This window comes from Glandiceps talaboti, chromosome 9 (genome assembly GCF_964340395.1).
Source record: "Glandiceps talaboti chromosome 9, keGlaTala1.1, whole genome shotgun sequence".
NCBI classification, from domain to species: domain Eukaryota; kingdom Metazoa; phylum Hemichordata; class Enteropneusta; family Spengelidae; genus Glandiceps; species Glandiceps talaboti.
The window spans coordinates 16,742,686-16,769,042 of record NC_135557.1 but is presented as its reverse complement, the minus strand read 5'-3'; the positions used below and the strand labels follow the sequence as shown (position 1 = coordinate 16,769,042).

The following is a 26,357-nucleotide window of genomic DNA, read 5'->3' as shown; positions in this document are numbered from 1 at the left end:
TTTCATTCACATTGGGATCCTGTGATGGATATTTTTTAATATCTTGCCAAATTGGCGTGATCATGTTAATTTTGAGCCTTGTCAATTGTTTAATCATACGCGTGCAGCAGTGAGCACAAATGCTTGAAAAATATGACGTTGGCTGTAACGAGGAAAATCTGGCGTGAAATGGAAGCAATCTGAAATGGAAGCACTTTAAAATAACACGCATTTTGCAGTGACCACAGTTTTTTTGAGAAATATGATATTAACCACATCTGTTCCATCGTACGCAATTTCCTTACAAAAACCGTCGCATTTCGTGCACGTGTTCATAATACTTAAAACGTCTGGTGCATATATAAAATATGTAAATAAAAATTACTACTCAATTTATAAACCATGTTCTGTCCTGATAAAAATGAGTCTATATATAAGCATTATATATCGTTTTGTATTTTATCACATTTGATACTAACGGGGTATCAGTATAATGAATGCAAACAGATAAACTAGGTAAAACAACATTAAAACAACTCAGTGCTCACAGCTGCACCAATACTTAGTCTGCGTATATAAATCAAGGCAACTAATATCCGGTATGTACAATATTATCAATCAAGTTGTCATGATCGAAAGATAAATAATATAATAGAGGGATTACTTGGTAATCATTCCCTGCTTTGATGAATTGCCCTAGTTTAGAAATGCTTGTCAAAAGGCCTCTTAACAAAATAAAGGTTAAAACTGTTCTTTTTTACAATAAGTGATCGATTTGCACCACATGTGTCTTCGTGCAATAATGCGAACGGAGAAGTGTCAAATCGATCAAAAAGTTTACATTGCAAGCCAAGCCAAGCGTAAGCGTAAGGGTAAGTGTTGTGGACGTCTTCGTAAGCCCAGGAGGGCGTGTGACCACTACAACCGTGTCGCTGTGATACCTATACTTCATGAAGCGAAAAGCTTTCACGACATCAAGGTGAAGAATAAACTTATCAATACCTGCTATAATATCTTTGCAAATTTGTTCCTTATGTACGACGAAAATATCGGTTAAATTGAAGTGCTTACTATACCATGAAGTAAACTGATTTCCAAAAGTACTTAACGCCATATTTGGATATAGCGTGACTGAACATGACGAGGATATTTACCATATACGCATTGATGTGATGACCCTTTTCATAGCATTAAGAATGGCATGCCAAACTTTTGTGTGACATTTCTCCTTTAGTAGTGAATAGTTGAGTGTAAATCCCAGGTGAAAATCAATCATATCACTGAGACAAGTCACATGCATGGCGCCATTTCAAGTTGTTAGGCCTGATGGCACCAGCAATGTGAATATCACACTATTTAGGATTCAATTTGAAAGCTGGATCCACCATTTCCCGATTTCTGTTTTTTCTGTGGATAACATGATGATGTCAAGACTATTGTTTTAAAAAATCTAAAGCACATGTTTCCTCCCATTGACTGAAATTGTCAAACTAAGTAAACGTCAGATATTTCTTAATGGTTTAAAATCTGCATATCTGATTAAAAAATATGCAATTATCGGAGAGCGGTCGATCTTGAAGGGAAATATCTATGAGGGTAATACAGTTGTTTGCATAAAATATGCGTTTCTTACTTGTGAGATTTTACTGAGAAACATCGGATATGAAACTTGCTGAAAACATAAAATCACGCAACTAATCCCGATTTTATTTCAGGATAATAAGTGCTAGGCAGTCATAAATATTGTATTCTGGTATTACATAAGCTTATGTATATATGTTAACTCCCATGAGACAATGTGCATCAACGACAAGGATTTACACTGAACATTGAACAAGAAACAAATTTTCAATTTTGTGTTTTTCAGCAATTGCTAGAATGTAAGTTATGTAAAAATGTGAAATGATCTTACAAGGCCACTTTCTACGATATTTCCTGCTGTGACGTTTCACTTTGAAGTTAATTTCAATTTTTTAGACGTTACTCAACACGTTCCAAAACAATAATATCGATGTACACTTTCATTTTATTTATTTAAATAAATTCGTCACACACACACACACACACACACACACACACACACACACACACACACACACACTGGAATACACTTACATCACAAGATTAGACATATATTCGTACATCACAAAAATGGCAGAATAAGACGCAAGTTAAGCTTTGAAATCTCTGTGACTGGGGACTGGCAAATAGCAAAAAAAACAGAGCAAATCAATGGACAGTCCTCATTTAAAGAGGTTACATGTTAAGTAGTCAAATGTAAATCATATCTACTTGTGGTGATGATCTCGAATGGGATGAATCACTGACTGTCTATGGTGAGTTAACAACATACCTTCTAAGAGCATTCTTAAATTTTTATTTAGTATTACATTGTGGCGGTGGAGTACACGTCTGTGGCAACATACTGTTATGTACTTTCTCGTGGAATATTCTATTCAGCATTGTTTCCCAATTTTGTCATTTGTTTTGTGTATTAGAACTAAAAATCAGTGTATGTATATCTATTAAAATGATTGCTTAATGTACCGTGCTTGTAGTTTAGTTTATACATCGTTAACTAAAGTTTTAGTAGCCTCTGAATCTTTCAGATATTTTAATCAAAATATATTCTTGCATTATCAGTGAATTATAGATAATCAGACAACTCATGCTTGTCAAATTAGATTATTAAATCGAAGGACAAATATACACGGATCTCACGCAATACTTTGGACTACAGAATCATGAGAGTTCGTTGTTCTTTTATCTATTTTATTGACGGTCAATGATCACTACTCGCAAAACGAGGAACTGGGGATTCACCTGTACACACCTGCGTTGTTCATCATTGGATTTCAAAACAAAATGTAATTGCAATCATTTTCAGTGTGGGCAAAAACCGTAAGCAAATCTATGAATTGGCTGTTAACAACGGGGTTATCTCGTAAAACATTTTCCTTGGGTCTTGAAATGCCGGGCAATTTACTTACCTATTATGCGTTAACAAATTTCCAAGCGAGCTACCATTGATGCGTACACACAGAAAGAATGCTTGAGGGAGCACCAGGTGATCACCTAATTTAATTTCAAACTAGATAAGAATAGCCATAACATTAAGCAATTTCGAGGAAGACCAATTTGCTTGCCATAAAGGTGAAGCTCTACATATAGATAAAGTGCGGCAGTTTTGTCATGAGACTAGTCCTGATTACTGATAACAGAGGACCGCGTTCTGTAATATTAGATGAAATAATCAGGCAATATGTGTGGAATACGTTGGTCCAGATACTCTATATAGTTTTATAATCAAACGTAGACTATACACCGCTACAGAATGAAACAACCAGACGATGAATAGGGAGTCAATGGAAGTTGTTCAAATCATTGAGTGTAACACAATGTCATACTTCTGAAAAAATTTAAAATCAATAATATTTGTAATGTAGGAAATCAACTCGTGCTTTAATGCTATGTATGTTTTTATTTGATAATACGTGCAGATGTTGATGATTTTAAAAAAGGGACGCTGATATTTCATTTAACATATGTATATAATTCACAAATTCTTTATAAAATATTTATAAAATAATTTTAGCATGGTGGGAAACAACATTTGCAAAGTCCATGTTTGTTGCTCAATAAATTGACTAAAGACTGATAAATGGGCAATATGTGTGTTATTGGACGTAGTACACAATAACGTACTGTGTTACACATTTGTTAAATTTGCAATGTATTGAGTTACAAACAGAAAGACAGTTACAGACTTGGTCAATGTTGTTTCACATTGATTTTTCAAGTCATGATAAAGCCACGATAAATTTGTTTTATGAATTAAAAATCCAAAATAAATACCCAATCCTCATCCATATGGCCACTGTAGACACAAAATGTGACATGTTAACTGGTAAAATGATACTGACGTTCTAATGTACAAATTAAATTTACCCTTAAACGTTGATTTGCATCAAAATCCCACAGCGTATATTGTAGCAGCTTGCGATGACAAATCAATTGTTAACTGACATAGACTAAAAGCTACACTTGTCGTATCTCCTCAGAATCACTGATTATCTAGGTTAGCCATATATAATCTTTTGGGGAGATGACACTATTAGAATAACGCATTTCACGACGATACTTTTGTTATTAGACAGATTGCCAATCAAGATGTTCTGCAGCTGAGTTATCAAGTGTCGCCTCTCGAGGAGCTAGATCAATTTACCATGTATGATTTGTCCCATTATATCTACCTCGTTGTGTTTTCGACCTTCTTTCCTCTCTACCGGATATTCTCTTTTTCCCTCTCGAGCTATCATGTTATTTCACTCCTTATTTGTCATTTCCTCTGTAAATCCATCCAAGCCATCCTTCCATTTATCTAACCAATGCCCGTCTGTCCGCCCGTCCGCCCGTCTGGTGGGCTGTCTGTCTGTATGTCGGTCCGTCCACCCACCCACATACCACACACACATACGCACCATGACTTACATGAATCTAAATCAATAATTGAATAAAACTATTTTAAACCTGTTATTTAGATGGACTCTGATACTCAAAGCAGTGAGATGACACATAAAATTAATGGATATTTGCAAATATGATTTCAATAGAGTTACCTACCAGGATTTGTGCGTTTATAATCTAAAATTCAATTGTGCAACCTTTACCCGTACCTTAGCTTAAAAGGTTATCCATTAATATGTGTATGTGTTTCATACAGTTAGGTTGGTTAAGTAAAAACATTCACTTATTTTATTTCCCATTTTTTCATAATTTATATATATATATATATATATATATATATATATATATATATATATATATATATATATATATATATATATGTATATATATGTGTGTGTGTGTGTTGGGGGTAGAAGAAAATCAAGTATGGAATTTCGTCTCTCCAAGCCTGTTTCGTGAGTAAATCACTCGTCAGGAGATGCTCTGCGTGCAGACGTATCGAGCACTGTGATACGGATAAATCTTACCACTGACTTCCTATATATATAGAGAGAGTTTTTACTCACTATGCTGTAATGGCTCGCCATGGCACGGATATTTTACTGAATGACAGCCCTTTGTACTTCCTCAACCTCCTGGGGAACATACCATCCATGTCAGCTCATAGGATTAAAGCATTCACATTGCAACCTCTATCCTACAAGGTACCCAATTGTACAGTTAGGTTGGCTAAGGCACAATCAAGGTTCCAATCTTACCAAAGTACTTAAAGTCCGAAACACAATGGCAGCTCAAATCTGTTCAAAATCGGTCATTTTAACTATTCGACCATCGCGACTCCACATACAAGATTTAAATTTGTTACACAACAAAGCTAGAAAAAAGTGCCACGGTCAGTAACTGATCCTAATGAACAAAATGCAAATACAAGATGCATGCCAACACGTACTTTAGTGGTCTGAGATTAAAGCGGAACACCATTCCAGGAAATACAGGAATTTTCGTAAGCGTTGGCTTCTAGAGAGGTTTCCCTTGATTTCACATCACATAAATTTCCAAGCGAATCAACAAACTGGATCTTATTTCATATTCTTTGCTTTGTGACGAATATCCATGACTCTTACGAGCTTACAATAACTTCCCATAAATAGTCATGAATATTTATTATTTATGTATTTAATACACATAAATCCAACTAGGAAACGCTGGACCACGGCTAGGACAACGATAGATGAAACAAGATTCAATATGGTGTTTTGGGCAATCGACGAAATTTATATGACGTGAAATTGATTCAGGAAATGTTTTTCGAGAAGCAAAATTTAATAAACATTCCTTTATTCTCTGGAGTGGTGTTCCCCTTTAATAACTAATCTGAATATGACAGATGTTACTACATACACAATAAGAGGTCTGAATACTTGGATAGTGGAGCTTTTCAATTAACGTAACGCCCGTCTACGTCACTGGTGCTGTGCAGTCATGATGGGCGAGTGGTTAGAGTGGCCGATGTGGAATCTGCAAGTTGCATGTTTGAGCATTTGTTTCAGAATGGCTAAAGTCCCTGGGCAAGATTTGAACCACGATTGTGCCTGTCAACCCAGCTGTATAATTGGGAACCTGGTAGGATAGCGGTTGCAATGTGAATGCCTTAATCCTATGCACTTATAGAGGCTGCAATGGACTGTATGGCCCCAGGGAGTTGAGGAAGTATAAATCGGGCGTTGTGCCGCTATAGATTTCCAGACGTAATAATTGTAAAGCGCTTTGAGCACACCACTATATGAAAACCATCATTATTACATTATTACTATTCTGTTGTAGTCGAAACGTAAAAAGTGAAAACGTTAAAAATCGCCATTACGTTTCCCGATATTTCGTACATATTGCTTTCACTGTTATAGTTACATATCATTGGCGCTGGTATAATTGTATATCATTCCCTAATATTTTTCTTCACTCAGCAGCACAATACTCTTGACTTAAGGGGTCTGTCACTGCTCGTCTTGCGGCGCGTTGAAACAAGACACCTTAGGTCACTCATAATTTCTTGGCTGAATGAATTTATATAGTTGGGAATAATATCTAACTAATACACGGACTAGACTGAATGTAAAAAAGGACTAAAGCTATTTTAGCATACATACATGACAGGGTAGATAAATGTCACTTCTTGCGGGCTGACACAAAACAGATTATGCGCTATATATTTTAACTGTTTATATTCCAATCTTAACACTAACTGTCTGGTTTGAAAAGAAATTATACTATATTGTACAGTCTGATAAACATATTCTATATCTTTGCTTCAGGCACTTGGATAACACAGCGGTTTCTATTATCGTGCGTTCAAACGATAACATTCCTGGACTGTTTCATCTTAAGAATCGTTACTGCACCACTAATGGTCATCCAAATGAACGGACAGGGTCTTTGCGTGTTTTACTTGTTAGCCACTACGGGTAATTATTACGTTTGGCCATCAAGTACTCCGTTAAATTGGTTGTTCTCTCACATCCAATTACGGCATAATCAGATTTTCTCCTGGGTTGGCGCCGCAGCGGCGCGACAATTCGTTCATCATACACATACAATGCTCATTTTGTGAAAGGGAACATTTGTCTATGCTGGACAGGCCAAGTAATTGATAGGCATACATTCAGAAATTAGCCGCGGGGTAAAGTCATACTAGATTATTCAAATGCATTATAATGTTTGTCCATGCAAGACGTATTTATTCATTCAAATTGTGTCATTCATGCATGTGGATGGTTAACCAAATCAATAAAACAGATAACCAGAGATAAAACCATCATACATATATTATAAATATATAAATCAAAACTGAATGTATCATTAAGTACTATCTGACCTTATGACCGCTTTAGTTTCGAACACTTACATTAAAAATGATTAATAATATTGGGTTCAATAAAGTATGAACTCTCTATGTTTAGTTATTTATGTAGTTGTGCGTTCGGCGGAGGAGCTAGGACATTTTAAAATGCAGCCACGGTCTGTATACTGCCTGAAAAGTGAACGAGTGATTTAATAAAATCACCGCTGGTGGTATGGAATTGAGAGTTACCTTGTATTAACAAAACATGTTGTCGTCAATGAAATGCAAATTGCCAATTCAACAAAACTCGTTCATAGTGTCAGGATATTAAATTTGAGTATGTATACGAACTTGGATTACTATCTGTATAAACACTCGATTTTGATATTACATGTCTAACATTTACATATGCAAGCTATTTTCAAAAGTTTATGTACATTCGCGTGGATTGCTGATATCATCAAAGAAATGTCTAAAATAGCCGACTTAATCATTCTTCTTACGTTATCACTCGACCGTTTACGGTTATCGGACGTAGTTGGTAAACTAGGCACATAACCAAGTAGTCTTCATATCGGGATGAGATTAGATTTATCAAAGCAATTGCAATAACCGTTCAATGGGTGACGCTAAAACGACATATTCAATGTTATCAATGTTCAATATTAAAATTGCAAAATTTGAAAACAGGATCAATAAGTTCATACGCATGCGTAATTTGGTTTGCAGCCTAACGCCTTCTTAATGTCATCGTAGTTCCCTTTACAAGACTACCGACATCAGTATCGTGTATGTCTTTTGAAAATGCCTTGTCTTTAACTATAGCATTTGCATCATTATAAAACATGTTCCTGTATTGGTGATAGAAACAGGAAGTCATTATTTCTTAGAGAACAAGAAACTAGTCTATTCAACAACTCTGTTACCTTGGAAACCAAAAATCAACGTCGATGTAGAAAAAAAAAGTAAATTGATATCATAGGTTCTTTGAAACCGAACGGATCTTATGCATCGAAGACTTGTGTACGTGTACCAAATGTGCACGGATTCTGTAATTGAAAATTCCCCAACTAAATTTCCTGTGAACATTCTTTGTGTATGTGTGTTACTAGATGGCCAAAATCAACACGAATTGGCCCTTTTAATTTATGCAAATTATAACAATTGCCCAACTCTGCCAGGGTGACACCTGACAGATCCTTGTTCAGGACACCCTGGAGAACAAATAGCAACCATAAAACCTTCCCTCTCACACAATGCAAGGTTGGGTTGCCTGGCAACCAAACTATTATTTAATCACATCATGTTATTATACTTAAGAAGTTGCAATCAATTTAAATTCTTCACCTTATTTTTGAAGTGTTTTGAACCATAGAAAGAACCCCTCCAATGACTATGTTTGAACGAAGTAATAACGTTATGTACATATGATATTATCTGTCGCCTTAAATTGTAATTTTATGATACAGTGTGTATATACAGTAACAGCAATGTCGTCTGTATTACAGAAATAAATGGTCAATTTCCAATTCAAACAGATCGTGTTCAGGCGCAAAAGGACTGTGAAAATATTTGTAGCTGCACTAAGTAGGCAACCATTTGTGTGAGAAATTGTCTGTTCCTAGCAGCTTAGCAGAGAAAAAGACATTCGTTCGAATAAAGTAAGTTATGACATTTCTCAAGCCTCTATTGGCAAATTAACAGCATTGCAGTCATCCTGCGAGATTCATTGCTACAAATAATATTTATTGTGTATGCCATTGAGGGAGAATGATACATTCTCGGGGTAGCATTTGCGAGAAACAACAGTTTTACAGGCTAACTGTGAGGATTCTCGGAGAACGTCGGCGATTGAAAATGAAATGACAGAGGAAGCTGCGAAAGATAATATCATGCTCGCATACGATGTGCGAAGAAATGTCTTTTTCTTGCACATTTTCGCTAAAAGCGAGGAGAGATAATTTCTCGAAGATATACGAGAGGAGGTGTGTGTGTGTGTGTGTGTGTGTGTGTGTGTGTTTTGGGGTTTCAGAATTGTGCTAACCATGCATTTTAAGCTAATTGGGATACGTGTTTTAGGAACGGGTAAGAATGCTCAAACTTAGTCAATGAAGTAAAAACCAATTCATAAAGTCTGGATGCCTGCCCAACCATGAAATCATTTGAACAAACGTTTTTGTGTCCCTTTCTCTTGTTACTATTGACTAATTATTGTGTTACAGTTTTGAAGCATAGGCATGACAACAAACAATAACCATACATTCACGTGGTGGGTGGTTCAAGGTGAACCGATTCACCAAACCCATCTAAACAGACTCTCTATGTACTGTTCTGCGTTTGTCTGACATTGTTAGAGATCAAGAGACTTCAGAGAATGTCCCTATTTTCATGACCCCGTGAGAGAGACTCTGTACATCTGATCTATCTTATTTAGCCCATCAAATCTGTCACCCAGATTGAACGATGTAGTTACTAATCGCTTGTAATTCGTCTTACTGTAACTCCTGTTTGACTTTACCGAACCGATTTGATTGATCTCTGCTGTAAAGTCTTTAATCAGCTTGCCTTGTACTCATTTGTTTCATCTATCCCCTATTGACCAGTACTCGTACGAATGAACAGCCATTCAAAATCGTTCTTGTTCATTGCTAAGCACTTTCATTATTTTACTGAAATTATCAACAGTAGTTATGCTACATACGGAAAAAGTTTGTTTGTTTCATTACTGGATGATCTCGTGCGATTATCCGGACCGTGCATGATATTCAAGTATGACGTATGGTTGTCCGTAAACATAACAAATTACAATCTGCAGATAGCACGACATCGGTAGATTGAAATTAATTAAAATATACCTGATGAAAAATAAAGGTGGACATTTTTAAGTGATTAATTTACTGAACCTGAGAAAACAGTTCTCATAACAAAGTTAAGAAGGGTTCAACACAGTGACAGCGCCCCCAAATGATTCAAACGTAAATTTCTCTGTTTAATGAGCCCATTTCTTTTGTATTCAGGACACGTTTTGCCATGGACTTTAACAAGTTAATGAGAGAAGATAGGTATTTGACCATTAGAATGACGACGATATATTTATAAATTTAAATCCGTGGACAATTTTGACATTTATGGGATTGGCTCATACAAGGCTTGAAGAAGATGGGTCTAAAACACAAGAATCGCACGGAGTAAATGTTATAATCAAAACTCGGTAAACCCAAACAGCACTTCAGATCGTATCTTTAATGACTGTATTACAGTTATTGAATTACACAGATGTTGTACGCTACATTAGAGTAGAACTACGTCTTCCATTGATTTTAAACACAAATGTGTGATCGTGTTTAATTGTCAGGTATATGTCATGCCCATTTGTTTCAGGTTCACTTCACGAATGCTCTCAAATTAAAGAAGGCTATTTGAACAAGAGATAAGAGACAACTGAGGATATTGATTTACGTTGCCTATGGCAACTTTGGTTCATATTGAAACACGATGTGATTACTCTTTTAGTTAAACTAAGAGAACTGCGCAATGATTGACTGTAGTTCTTGTAGGGTGCAGTTCAACAAAGTGCAATGTTTGCTATTATTTCTTTTCGTCTTCTATAATGTTTGACATATCAAATAATTAGGATCCCGCGGGATTTATTGTAACATTTTTAAATTATCGCGAAAATCACTCCAAGTATTAGTGTTTCATACTTTGCTAGTTACAAATTTGTATGAATTATATTTTCCATTCTATTTCTTATTTGCCACAAATCACTATATTCACGTCTAGAGATTGTACAATATACCAGAGCTAACGGCAGGAATTCTTTGCGTCGGCCAACACAGTTGACAATACTTCATGCAATTATTGTCAAATATTATGTATGAGATTCGGACAGTCTATCTGCCTTTCACCTCCAGTTACGTACTAGCAATGTGACCACCATTTTAACTAGGGTAAAACATGCCAATGTTTACCACGCATCTTTTTTTTTAAACAATGCGTATATAGGCTTAAGATAATATATTGCTCAGTGCAGATTATTTTCTTGCCTTAGTTCAGGCAGCTTCAGTACGACCCACGCCTTCTCTTTATCATCAAATGAATGATTAGGTTTGTCCATACTGATGCGAATGACGTAATTGGCGAGGTATCGATTGCTTTATTGAAAGGTGAAGTAATCACCGTCACTGTTATCACATAGGAACACAAATCCAGGCCTTTTCATAAACTTTTGATTCAGAAAAGTTATTCCATGATTCATTTCATTTATTGAAATTAAAACAAAACAAAAACATCCATAACAAATGAATTAACAAAATATATCAATTAAATTAAGTCAACGAATATTCAATCAAATACATCAGTAATTCCGTGGACCTGGTGGGGTTGTAGAAATAGTTCTACAGAACTAGTCTTGCCTACAACCCTTACAGAATGAGTTAAGTCGAAAATGCTGGGTGAAACTCGGGTAGCGAAAAAAACCCCAAACAAACTAAATGTGATAAGAATAATTGTCAAAATATTGCGAATAAATAGGATTTAAAACAACAACAACAACAACAACAACAACAACAACAACAACAACAACAACATCAACAACAGTAAAATAAACACACGCACACACACACAAGTAAGCTTAAAGGCATGTTTGAATGTCTATAGGTTATGTTTTTTATGTAGTCTGGGAGTGAATTCCAGTGTGTTACAGCTGCATACTTGATATTGTGTTGACTATGAGATAAGCTAACTTTGGGGACAGAGATATTATTTTGAGTCGCGAAACAGGTGGGATACATAATATATATACTTTGCGTCATTACCAAGAAACATCACATTCGAACTTGTTTCACATTGCATTCTCCTAATAGTGATCCAGTTTTGCGTCAGCAAACATTCAGCTGTAATAATATTAAAATATTCATGAATAGTTGAAGGTAATAAGCACTTAGGAGTAGTGAAGTCTTGTTCATTAAATGAAGATGCAGGTCTGCTGACTGATGTACGTTCAACGAAATTCTTATACCACACACGAAACTGTTATTCCGAGTTTAGTATTATACACATGTCAGTTTTAAAAAGAGGCAAGCGAATTACCATTCGACTTATTGAGGACAAGTGTTTTAACATCAGTTAATTTTTTATTAATTATCTATAGGACCAATGTTCCAATATGTTTTTGTTTGATTCAGTTTAGTAAACACGGACCAAAACGTAAACAGTCCATCGGGACGAGGATTGCGATTGGGTAATTATTTTGAATTTTTACATTATCAAGATATTTTATCATGGCTTCCTACTTGAAAAATCTATGTGAAATAACATAACGCCAAGTCCTTGACAGACACATGCACACAATATCCCTTGACGGACACATGCACACAATATCCCTTGACAGACAGACACATGCACACAATATCCCTTGACAGATCTAGACAGACACATGCACACACTATCCCTTCCTTATTTGTCGAATGTTCGCAAACGCCTTCAACCATCATATTTCCTTTGCCAACGTATGAATTTGATGAATAACTAGCAGTCGTCATCTAATCGAATAGAGGCGAACTGTTTTGTTGTAACAGACAACATCGGTGCAATACCTTACAAATATCATAATCTATCAATTGAACTCTCTACTACTTGAACTACTCGTGTATAAGTGCAACGATAGAAGCACTGTGACCTGGGCATGTTCATTAGCTGTGCAATTTTACGATATTTAGTCATTTCCCGCCAAAAGGCACAGGTAACGAGATCGTTAACATCTGCGGCATATGTTTGAAATCCAGACTTAATGGTAACTTAACATTTGTAACTATACATTCAGTTAAAATAGGCGTCTTGACAGAAAGTTAATACGTAGTTGGATTTAACGACTCGTAGTTAGTAAATATTGAAAGAACACTTTCTGTTAATTCAAACCTTGATTTAGGTAGCTGTTCACATCCTTTTATAAAGATTTAAATCATTTGAAGGTATGATGACGTTACAATTGCGGTATTACACTACACACAAGCCAAGTTGAACACGTTCAAACAAATAGGATTTATACCCATATCGTCTGCGTCCCCGTCTTTGCTCGAAGTTGAAATATTAGCTAACACACTTATAAAAGTCTTCAATACTATTCCCGATGTTTCATAAGTTGTACTTGCAAGTATAAATTTCCCTAATATCGTTTTTCATTCAATAGCAAAATACTCGTGACGTAAGGATGTTTTCAATTCTTTCCCTGACCTTGAAGATGCTATGTCACGCGTATTTTCCTTGGTTGAAGGAAGAAAAATAGTGAATGATATCTAAATATTCTCGGGCAAAATCTTACATTCATCCTTATCACAATTTATATTCATTATCTTACACGGAAAGTCATCCTTTCTTAAATATATAATCATTCAATTACTATCATGAATTTAAAATACGACTTCATATTCAAATAAAAATGTGAGTGCTATTGTATAGTATTTCATTTCCATTTACGAAATCGCAAAAGCACAGATTTGACATATTCACGCAAATGTTCCATTTGAAATGTGTTCTTTATCCTGTATCTAGAAACAAAATGTTTATAATTATCCAGTATTGATTACTTTACTGTAACCATGATATACATACATACATACATACATACATACATACATACATACATATACATACATACATACATACATACATATACGTACGTACGTACGTACGTACGTACGTACGTACATACATACATACGTACGTACGTATACATATATACATACACACATATACATACATACATACATACATACATACATACATACAAATAAATACACACACGTCGTATTTACACTCGTGTACTGTGCATGTAAGCCTGTGACAACTATTTAGCAGTTGATGCCAAGTGGTGGCAGCAGAAAGGTCATGTGAAAATATGTGGACATCTTACAGCTGTGACTTCGTAATAGCAATCGATACAAAGTCCGATGTTCCATCAAAAACCCGTCTAGCCATAAGGCAATTGTCTTATCTTATCTAAGGAAAGACAGAGCCTTATTTAACCGGTTTAACAACAAAGCTATTAAATGACGTATATGTCATCTGAGCCCTTTATGAGACGATAATATCGATTTTATAGGAGACCACGACTGTAATATCCAGTATATAAAGTCTAAACTCTTGTGATCAGAACATCCAATCTTGTTACTTTCATTATGAGGTATTTTATTTCCGGATTTACGTTGCTTTGTACTCAGTGAGCGACTAGGTTATTGATGACAACACTCCTTTGTAACTGCTTGTGAAATATAATCATTTGCAAGAGGGTGACTTATTGCTATGGTGGTCATTAAATAATGAGGAAAGATTGTGCTTGGACGATAACTAGCTGGCAGAATATCAACAATAATGTTATAATATCATTGACGAACCCCCAAGAACAACCCCAGGGTCGGGTCTTTCCTAGCTTCCTCGGAAGCTGTATAATATTGTATAAAATTGTATAATATTCCATTTTCATATCTAAATTTCTGCTGTTGATTTGATCGAACATTTCTAAGATTTGCTACTGTGATGAAGAGCCTTAATTAACTGTCATACAATTAAATTTTCCGACTCGTAATAGTACTCAAATCCAACTAAAAATGCAAATTAATATGTAAATCAAGTTTTAAATCAGACAATCAGTCGAAAACACAATCACACAAAAACACAGACATAGACACAGACACACACAAACAAACAAACAAACGCATATAACAGTGACATACAATTGTTGAATATGCATACCTAGTTTCAATATACTCATTAAGAGCTATATGCTATAGTATCACTGCTCAATTAACCAAAACCCTTCTTTCCCGTATTTTAAGTCATTGACAGATTATCGTTTCGTTTGACAAATTCTTACGTAAAAGAAATGATATCGTGGACATGAAGTTCAATGATGCTGAAAGCAGTGCAGACAAAAAATATTGTTATACGTCTTGATGCATCAAAACAGTAAATGCTATAATTTTGAAGATTTCACCATACCTGTAATAGCACTGTACCTCATACTACAGGGCTAAATATATATATATATATATATATATATATATATATATATATATATATATATATATATATATATATATATATATATATAAAAGGTCGCTTACAATTATGGGTGTAACACACATGAAATGGTCATGGTGCCCGTCAAGAAATCATATACTTTTTATGATCTAGCTAGGTGGTACATTTCTATTGCAGGTAACGAGCTTTGCATCTCTTCAATACTGGAAAATATATGTGAAAGACTACTATTCCCTGAAATCATTACAGCAATTCTGCGAGCAATATGTTTAAAGTTGTTCAATGAGTGGAACCTAATTTCTTTTTAAAACATATTCATTTACACACAAGGCAATGCTCAAAAGAGATTGAACTTTAAAACATATACTCACGAAGGGTCCTTTCTTTGTACTTATAAAGAACATGTCATTCAATGAAAATTAATTAAAGATTACCATTGCAATATCAAGCAAAATAGAGTGGAAATGGAATAACACAGGATAATCATTCGCCAAGACTTAAGCACCGCTGTTTATGGTCAGCTTTTACAGTTAATGGATTTGTTATCCTTTTGAAAGGAATCGATTCTAAGATTTTGTCCAATGTGGTACCTTCAGCAAATTGGCTCTCGCACTGATTACCGTAATTTGCTAACCAACTTATTATATATCCTCGACCCAGTCACTGTGTCCACTCCAAACCAGTTTAGTTAGATTACGTGGCTACACGAGGCGCCACGGTCTTACGTCTTGTCAAGGTATGCAAATAAGGAATATGGTTGATAGACTTGGAGGGGGGGGGGGACAGCATTCATATTCAAGTCGTGTTTAAGACGGTAATGTGATTAAGAAAGGTGGACTTAACCACTTTCAAAATGACTCTTGTACACCGGCTACATTGTGATAACCAATGTGACTCGCCCCTATGCATATTGTAACTGTGTCCCGATCTTTTAAAAACCTCAAAATACCTCACAAATACCATTACTATTATCAACACGTTCTCTATATCTCATTACAGTATGTGCCTATGTCAAACCATAGCATAAGTATTGTGGTTATTCGTGTGTTATTTCTTTCCTCGGAGTGAAAGTGTTGGCGTATATAAGCAGCTCTTTTTTTAGAATAGTTCATAGTCTTGACTGCTTCATACGAAGCGATGTTTCAGCTGCGTTGACATCTGGACTAAAACCTAGTAGCATTCCCTCGACTTAAGTTTTTTCTTTATTTTGTCTACCTGTAGGTCACCATGACAACCGTAGACTATACTCAGATCACTCCAATAGCGAGCGTGGATATCGTCCAGGACGAAAAAGTGAATGCCTTAAACGATTCCGAGATAGTGATCCTTACACAGGATGATATTGATCGACTGATGTACTCAACGACCGATACGGTAGTAGTATGTGTTCTTATGCCTCTGGTCTTTATTATTGGCTTCATCGGGAATGCTCTCACCGTCTACGTTTTCATCCGTGGACGGGGAATGCAGAGCGTGACCAATATGTTGCTGGTGAACTTAGCCATGGCGGATATTTTATTCCTTCTCGTAGCGATTCTTCCGAAGGTCTCCTCCTACATCGCTGCATCCGTGCCCCTCGTCAACGACTACACACTCGGAGAGATAAGTTGTAAGGCTTTGACTTACCTAAGCGATGTAACTATTGCTGTATCCTGTATTACCATACTGATATTGGCTATCGAGAAATACCTCGCAATTCGTTGGTATGTGAAGTTTCGAGTTTACCGTACGACAACCAACGTTCTCATAGTCTGCCTCGTTGTATGGTTGTTCTGCTTGGTGTACATGCTCCCTGATACCGTCTACATGCAGATAGCCGTTTATAGAATCGCATGGCCAGAAAAGTATACCAACCACTCTACAATGCCTTCAACTTTCATTAACTGCGGTGGTTGCCAACCTTCAGCGTGCCAATTCTTCGATGTACACTACCAAATTGGACAATTCCTTTTTCTGCTCATGATTCCCGCCTTGTTGTGTATCTATCTAGTGATCTTGCTACAACTGATTAGAACGGAGCGTGCAAGCAAAAACATCACGGCAAAGGCATCGTTTCGCGCCAAAAAACAATTAATCCGAATGTTAGTGGTGACGACAGCAGTTTTTATAATTTGCATCGCACCCTACCGAATACTGGCTCTCTGTACGTTCTACAACGTGTACATCCATGAAATTATCAGGTATTACCTTCTGAACATTTTCCGTACATTGACGTACATAAACTCTGCAGCGAACCCAATCATCTACAACGCTCTTTCGGACCGTTATCGTCAGGCCTTCAAGACCACTCTGTTGGCGTGCTTACCGGAGAAATTATACAAACACAGCAAACTACTCAATAATGACCTTGATGGAGTTACCATGACAACACTAACCACGAGGCATATGAGTCACACGAAGAAGACAGAGGGGTGATAAACCGGAGGTAGTGTCACTCCGATGTAAATATGGAACACCTAAAATAGATGGTAAGCATATTTCAAGAGTTCAAGCTTGTCATATCTTATTTTCAAAATTGCTTTCAGTGTTGCCTTGCGAACTGCATACACTCCTAACGTTGTAATTCATGTATCGTTATGGCGATAGAAGTTCACCACATTTGGATATAAACCATTTGAAAGCATAGCTATAAGAAGTCCATAAAATAGACTAAGTATGAACACGCTTTTTATTTGCAAATTTGCTGTTAAACGTATACTTGCAACATGCGTAACGTTGCAATTTATGATTTTTGACGATATATATTTTCACATGATTTGGATAAGAAATGTTCAAAGCAAACTCGAAGGGTCCCCGATCGAGGTAAAATGAACACTCTGATGAACGCACAAACACTGGCAACATTCGAACACATCGGTTTAAATTTAAAAATCAAAAGAAGAAACTATTTTACAACACTAATTCAGCGCTTATTTAGCTTAAAGGCTATGAAGCAAGTCAGACATTGATGTTTGTAATTGTATAACAAACAGTAATGTGTGTGCTCGGAGACAAATTACTCTAAATGGGGACGTGACTATTACAGCAGGCCTGAAACATAGCATGAATAATCAGAGGTATTTCATCAACGCTTTGTCTATGGTTATGTAGTCTGTACGTGCACTGTCACCCATTAAGATCATTATCTGTCTTTAAATCAAAGAACGGGTGGTTCGTATTACTTGCACATAAAGTAACTATTAGCGATATTAGTTTGTGGTTAAATGATACACTACCGTATAAAATCTAGTCCAGTAGACTCATTTCTACTTATAATATTTTAAAATGAGAGTTAATGATTATTAATAATATTAAATGATACAATCAATCTCATGTATCGTAGTTTTCTTTACTTCTATATTAAATTTATGCACTTTGGAAATAAAAAATAAATTGTCTATTTTTAACTCAAAATGGTGACCTTTAAAGGTAAAATAGAATTAGCTATATGATTAAAACGTACAGGAGAAGACAAGATAATCGATTTGGTTATTAATTTGGTTATTAAAAGGTCACAAGCTGAGTTTGTGTTTGAGAATAGGTCATGCTAATACGTATAAGGTACTCGCAGAAACATATTGTACTGACTGGAGCACATTTAGCATCCACTTGCCAATAATTGAACTCAAATCTGGTTGATAAACGATCATTTTTGATAAACGACCTTGGCCTTCAACAACAGCTAGCCTTGAACTCGTTGGCGCATAAAGAATATTGATGTACGCTAGGTAAACATACAGTAGAGTAAAAGTCTGTGTAGTAAGACATACTCATATTTATGGTATGAAAAGTTTAGTAAAATTTACTCATGATATGTATTGATAAAAGACTGTACAACTAGTAAATCTGATATCAAAAACACGCATAAAAATCAAACTATTTATCATTTATCGTTTCCGTGCTTTAGGAATTACTCACGTTATAGAGCACAATTTGGTTATTGTAATGTTTCCTGCGAGTGATGTCAGGTTTTAGACATCTGTTAGGCAAATAAAAGAATACTTATTGGTCAGAACATTTTGTCTAAAGTGGTGCAACGACGCGATTTTTTTTTGTAATTGTCAAGCCTGTCGCTCAATCTACTATTTATAGCAGTTTCTGTTCGTTTTATTTAGTACTTTAAAGCAAGTGTGTGTATTTATAATTTGCTTGTTCACGATTTCTCTATAGTTGGCTTCACTGAAATATCACATAATGTAGGGAGGGTTATTGTGTGTGTACCCCCGGATCTGCAGACTGCATGGGTTGGACAAACACCTAAAAAAATCGCTGAATAGAAATAATTCCTTTTTTGGCCTTATGACTTTGAACTTTCTCAAACAATTGATTGTGTTGTCCAGATTTTAGTTGATATATTCTAAAGAGGTATAAAATATCATACGTCTCATTTTTGCTTGCATTTATAGCTGTTTGGTAGAAACCAAATGTCAACTTCAGGAGATACATTGAGATGTAAGGTATTCAGGAGATACAGTTTCAAACTGTTTGTGAGGTTTATCCGTAAGAAATGATTGCACATTCTATTTTGAGAACAAATGGTCATGTACACAATGACAGTCAATTTGGCTAGGTATCTCTATTACTTTATAGTCGCAATAACGAGATAACATACTACTGCTTCTACTCAAATCCGAAATCTATTTTGAATAAAACATTGACTTTTCAACAGTGAATTTCACAAACTCTTTGTCAGGAGGAAGCAGATTGAATTGGAAATTGTTAACGTCTGCATTCACTTACATAGTTATCACGGAAAGGCATTTTGTTCTCGTGGTTAAATATATACATTTGACCTGGTGACTACACAGCACTAACACAGGGAAGGAGTTCAGATGTTAAGCGTAGAATGATAACATAATTGATTGAACTGAACCGATACTACTCCTTCTTCTTTTCAACATCTGAATGCTGAAGGTCACTTCTAGTTGTTAATAACATAGGTATTTGACAGCGAGTTGAGACCAATACAGGATGATTTATACTCTCACATGTCGAAATAATCGACAACATATTTCTATAAGTAACATTTGACAGTTTAACGTAGGATGCATTAATTTCGCAAATGCATTTTGCGTTAAAGGCCACAGTAATTAACCTTTGCAGAATTGCTGCTGCATCCACTCACACGAATGAGTTTAAGGAACGTCAACTACGGAAACGGTTTGACTACATACGAGAGTTATGGCACATACTTGCTTAATACATTATACAGTATTCTCCTTGCGTGTTGTTATATCAAAACACATAAATATAACGGTCTTAATGATTTATATTAATTTCCAGTCAACAATTTCCAAGTGAATGCATAATTACCTATTAAAAATAGTGAGCAACAATATTAATGTCCATCCTCTAACTTGGAGTAGATCAGTCGGTCCCTAAATGTGTGGTGAACGGTACAATGTTTTGTGCGTAGTACTAATTTGTCCCGATTCTCCTTATACACAGAAACTACCTCAATAGTGTTTTGAAGTACCTACGTGTCAAACAAAGAAGGGGGACGAGAGAGAAAAGTCATGAAAACAGCGATAGGGAACTTGTCTAAGGCTACTGCTGCGAGCGTGGTAAGAGGGAAGTTTTCATTGACACTAACACATTCTTGTGAATGCATTGCTTCTACTTACAGCCGTAGGCTGTGAATTTCCTTCTTGAGTAGTCAGACTTGTTTAATATCCTATTGGACATGATTAGCGCGGAAACTATTTGTACACACAGTAGCTGTGAGTAAAGAAGAGGAAATAACTACACTCAACTCAGAATATTATAATGCACAATGGTGTAAGGAGACAAGCAAACCGTGTCTACAACACTCAATTCACGTTTCTCTCATCATTATGTGTTTTTATATATAGAGTGAGTATTAGGACTCATTACCATCCATACGTCTTGCGGTTCTTCTGTTTGGCCGGACTCACAGTAAATAAAGTAATGAGTTCTGCCCATTGTGTAGCTATTTAAAGGTACAAATAGGCAAACGAGGCCTACATTATTGTGACATTAAAAAACAAACAGATTTCAATCATAATTTCTGCATTGTTCGCTATCGTTATATAGCCTTTTACTATATATACGTGTTGTATTTAAAAAAAAAATATTTGACGTGTATTTGTTATGAGGGACAAAATTTGAGAGATAGATACTTCCTATAATCTCTCCACACTAAGCCTGCTGCTGGTCCACTTGAAATAATACAGGAAATTTTGGGGTCCGCCATCTTGTTTTCATATAATTCCCATACATATATCATAGTATTCAGTGGCCATATTGGATCTAAAATGACTACAATGGTTTATTTGTTATACCATGTCGACCTCTATTTCAAAAATGTATATTCACTTGTCTTGGTTTTGAGTGAGTCAGAGTTTTCATGAACGAAATAACAGCAAATGTTTAAACATATTACTTCCGATGTGCATTATACGGTTATGACATGCATTATAATTAGTTGTAGCAAGTGTGCAGCTAGAAATCAAATTTAAAAATATTCCGTAGAAGATGCTTTTATTAGAAACATTTTTGACGCGTAAACCGGTGCCTTAACTATGAAGAATTATTCTGATTAAATTCGTGGATTGAAATGACAATTCCTAATATCTTCCTACGTAAGTGGCGCCGCTTCAGTATTTATTGATAGGTCTAAACCCGAACGCAAAATTCGTAAGATTGCTTTTAATAATACATACACTCTAGAGTTCAAAATATTTCTTTGAGAAGTATATGATGAGGCGCAAAGTGATAAATAAATATAATGTGTATGTATGTGTATATATATATATATATATATATATATATATATATATATATATATATATATATATATATATATATATATATATATATATATATATATAACTATTGCGCTCTGCCACTGCGGTATAGAGCACTGTCTTAGCAGATTGATACTCACCGAGTTATGTATATATAATATATATATATATATAGTCAAAAGAATAAGGATGTAATAAGTCGTTACTCAGAGTTTCACGCTTTGAACGATCTTCAGAAAACTAAAATGTTAGTTGTCTGAAGATCACTCAATGCGTGAAACTAAGAGTAACGACTTATTACATCCTTATTCTTTTGAATTAAGTCTATAATGCTCTGATACTAATATTTGCATGGAGCACTGTTCTCTCCAGCGAGACACATATTTATATATATATTATAAATATCATGGCCCTCAACAAATGAATCATTTAAGGTGACACTGAAAAGACTATATTGATTGCAATTGACGAAAACAATTCCACCGTGACGGCAACTGTCAATCCACCAGCGTCATCTACAGCACACAAATAACAGATAGAAATAACAATAGCAATGACAGCAAAAATGTACTTCGGTCTCACAAAAAGTATGTTCAAACAGCGGTTAACCAAATGTAGCACATTAATAATTCACAACAAGAATCAAAACCACACGTGACTATCTAAACACATCTGGAAACGAAGGAAAAGAACCAACCATAAAGTACTAAGTGTTCCAACACTACCCAAGCTGTGGCATATAAAATTGAAACAAAATGTTGTAACACAAAAAAAGACATATATAATCAATGTCAAAAAACGACACCTACTCAACAAGAGATTGAAGGTAGTTTCAAAATGTCGCCATAAAAAAGAAATACTACCTTTCAAACCACAACAACAACAAAAACGCGACCAGAAGAAAAACCACCTATCGATGTCTTTATTTCGCAACCCCATTACCAACCTTTCACCCTTCGCAAAGGAAGGTTATGTTATGCCATTTGGTGATTTATTTGCAGAGTTAAATGAATTATTTGCATAGTCAATTTCTTTCTTGGCAATACTTAAGAATACAAGCTTCAAATTTCATACAATGCGACATATTCATAGATGTTGCGGTACAGCATGTGTACTACAAAACGTCGCTGTAGCTTATACTGTTCATGAGTAATTTGTATAATTAATTACCTCTGCCAATTAAGCAATATCTCAAGGTTAGCTGCTTCAAATTTCATGTTATTTACACATACATCGACAACAATAAGGCACAAGAGCTTGATGATGTGACCATTCTTTGTGGGGAGTAATTTGCATAATTAATGAGTTTTTGTAATCCTTTGCAGTTTGGTGATGCAGGTTAGGAATTCTCTTAAGGTTGCAAGATTAAATTTCATATAATCTGGTATATTCATATTGGACATAAAGCTGTAATGACCTCACGGATAAAGAAACAACATTCCTTACTAAAGGCATTCCAGTTTTCATTCGGTGTATGAAGTACAAGCAAGACTTAAGCTTTTAGTTATCAGATAATGAGAGGCCATTTCTCATTATCTCGCTCTTATCTTTGGAGCCCTGCATGTTTCAATTAGTATACAGATACACAGACAGACAGACAGACAGACAGACACACACACACACACACACATATATATATATATATATATATATATATATATATATATATATATATATATATATATATACATATATGTGTGTGTGTGTGTGTGTGTGTGTGTGTGTGTGTGTGTGTGTGTGAGCGAATCCACTCACCCACTCATACACCTGATGTTCCTTTTGGTGAAGCGGACCGTAGAGTACATTTATATATATATATATATATATATATATATATATATATATATATATATATATATATATATATATATATATATATATATATATATATATATATATATATATATATATATATATATATATATATAGTATGAGAATGCTGGATTAACTAGTGCACAATGTATTATATGTAGACTGGTGCTAGTAACACAGTACTCAACAAACACAGTAACACTGTGTTTAACGCTTAACAACGATCATCAGTGTTACAGCTCATGTGTGTGTGTGTGTTTGTTTTTACCTTGGTGTCAGTTATTATTATATATGTACGTGAAGTAGACAATTGGATGTTATTCCCCGATATTTTTCGTCGTTCAGCCAGGGGAAATACGAGTGACCTTTGAAATAATGAGTCGATAGACGATTAGTGACAACACTTAGGTCACGAGTATGACTGAATGACGAAACACATTAGAGAATAACATAATTATACCTGTGCAGGTAATGGCAAAGAAAAATCGGGGAAAGTAATGGAAATTTGTGAACGTTTCTATTTATATTTCGAACACAGCAGAACCAATGACATAGACACCCGTTGTTGTGACATAGACACGCGTTGTTGTGACGTTGAACGACCAGCGTATATATTCCATACTTTCTGTTCTAAATGACTCGTGCATGGTATAATTTGTTATATTTCTAATCGTTTTCCTATTTGTCTTGTACCTTTTTGTCCAGGTAGGGTCCTAGACGTCAACGAGATTGGTACACCTTTACACGTAGAAACTTCAGAACCGACACATAATTTCTGCAAGATATATTTGAAAGCACACACACTGGTGGCACGACTGCCTATGATATATTGACACACATTTATTATACGATTTATGCCAGTGCTTTTGAACATTTTAAGTAACTTTGTGTCATGAATACATACTTTAAATCCGTGTCTCTCGCATATACAACACTGTACTTAAGATAGATATTTGTAGAAAAAGTTAACTTCGTTTTTTGTAATTTCCCAATTGAGGCCATGTATTATGTATGTTAATAAAGATAAGTATTTATGTCTAAAATGTGACCGTTGTTTCTCTTTAATACGTAATGTGCTTGGTATATATGTGTATGGAAATGCATGCATAGACTGTATACATGTGAGATGAAAACACTTTGTATTATCATTGATCCTTAGCAGTGTGTTTGGCCAAGCATGGTGTTATTATACCTGTTTCGATACAACAACAGATAAATGTATTAATGCGAAGACACGAAGAGAGACACATCAACCTGCAAACAGGGGAAGAAGCGAAAACATTTCCCTACTCGTTTTCTCTCTGAACTTTCATACATTTTTTAAAAGATGAAATGTCACAATGCATGCAAACGAAATCAATATAATAGTCTAGAATATAGTAGAGTAGAATGTATAATATGCATTTGTATGGAAATTGATAGAGACTATGTGGGTGTATAACACCGTGTAAAATTGCAAGTATCTTGTCACTGTATACTTATGCATAACGAAAGAAACTATTCATTAGGAAATGAAACTTCTCCAGGATTGCAATTGAATCTCGGTGTAAGATGCCGTGGATAACTCTAATGGCAGAGCATCTCAAATATAGATTATGGAGTTGTTGTATTCCGAAAGGTTATCATGAATACCATGTTTCTTGCCCTGCCGCAAAGAATGTCACAGGTTGAGTCTTGGGCACAATATGCAAACGTGTTAGGTCCTCGCTGTTTCTACTGGATTTGATGCTTGTTCTATCGATCAATTCCAACGTCTGGTATTATATTCAAAGCAATCTCTACATAGGGACGATGGACACATTCAAACCTATCACATAAGATACACACAGACTATGTTTTGTCATATTTCAATATATTGTTTGTTACGACTGAATGGAATGTCTTCTATATTTTACCTCATTACCATGTCTTACTCGCGACTAGAAAGCTCAGACATAGACATAATATACTTAGCGATAAGGTACTGTCGCCATGGTAACGAAGAATAATATTTTCTTATCGTCAACAAGGGATGCTGTATCTAATCGTATTGCTGTCCGTTAAGCTGAAACCCTAATGCATAGAGATAATGATTATTTTCTTGCAGTGTCATATGAAAAAAGGATTAGTTATTACCTATGCAATTTTCAGTGTGCTGATTATTTTTTTATTGAAAAATGAAGTACAATTTCTGCATTTTCTACGAATTTTCTAGGATATCACTACAATATGGTAATGTGTGCTATTTATTTCTAATTTCGTCACAGACATTAATGTGAAATGATGATAAGAGAATATGGTTATGGCACATTTGCTGTTTAATATTAGTTTTTTATTAAAAGGGCATAACTAATGGCTCACTTCACGTATATCTTATTTTGACATGTATATAAGTTCTACTTAAAGTCGTTTTTCAAGGATTAAAAAAATCATGACTTTTATGATCACAACTCAAAAGCAAACAACTCGTGCAGGTGATAGTGACACGACATTTA

The 26,357-nt window shown here is 35.2% G+C and overlaps 1 protein-coding gene across 3 annotated transcripts in view; it reads left to right on the top strand.

Moving 5' to 3' along the window:
- LOC144440362 (allatostatin-A receptor-like) overlaps positions 1-24,813 on the top strand; it is a 79,605-nt gene extending 54,792 nt beyond the window's left edge. The window contains exons 1-4 of one of the 3 annotated variants that reach the window (XM_078129730.1): positions 12,524-12,527; positions 16,547-17,793; positions 20,753-20,868; positions 24,589-24,813. In XM_078129730.1, coding sequence (XP_077985856.1) covers positions 16,553-17,740 — 1,188 coding nt within the window. In that variant the 5' untranslated portion in view covers positions 12,524-12,527; positions 16,547-16,552 and the 3' untranslated portion in view covers positions 17,741-17,793; positions 20,753-20,868; positions 24,589-24,813. Of the gene's footprint in view, positions 1-12,523; positions 12,528-16,546; positions 17,794-20,752; positions 20,869-24,588 lie in introns of those variants that run through there. The other 2 variants (XM_078129728.1, XM_078129731.1) reach the window with 2 other exon arrangements.
- Positions 24,814-26,357: the final 1,544 nt, after the last annotated feature.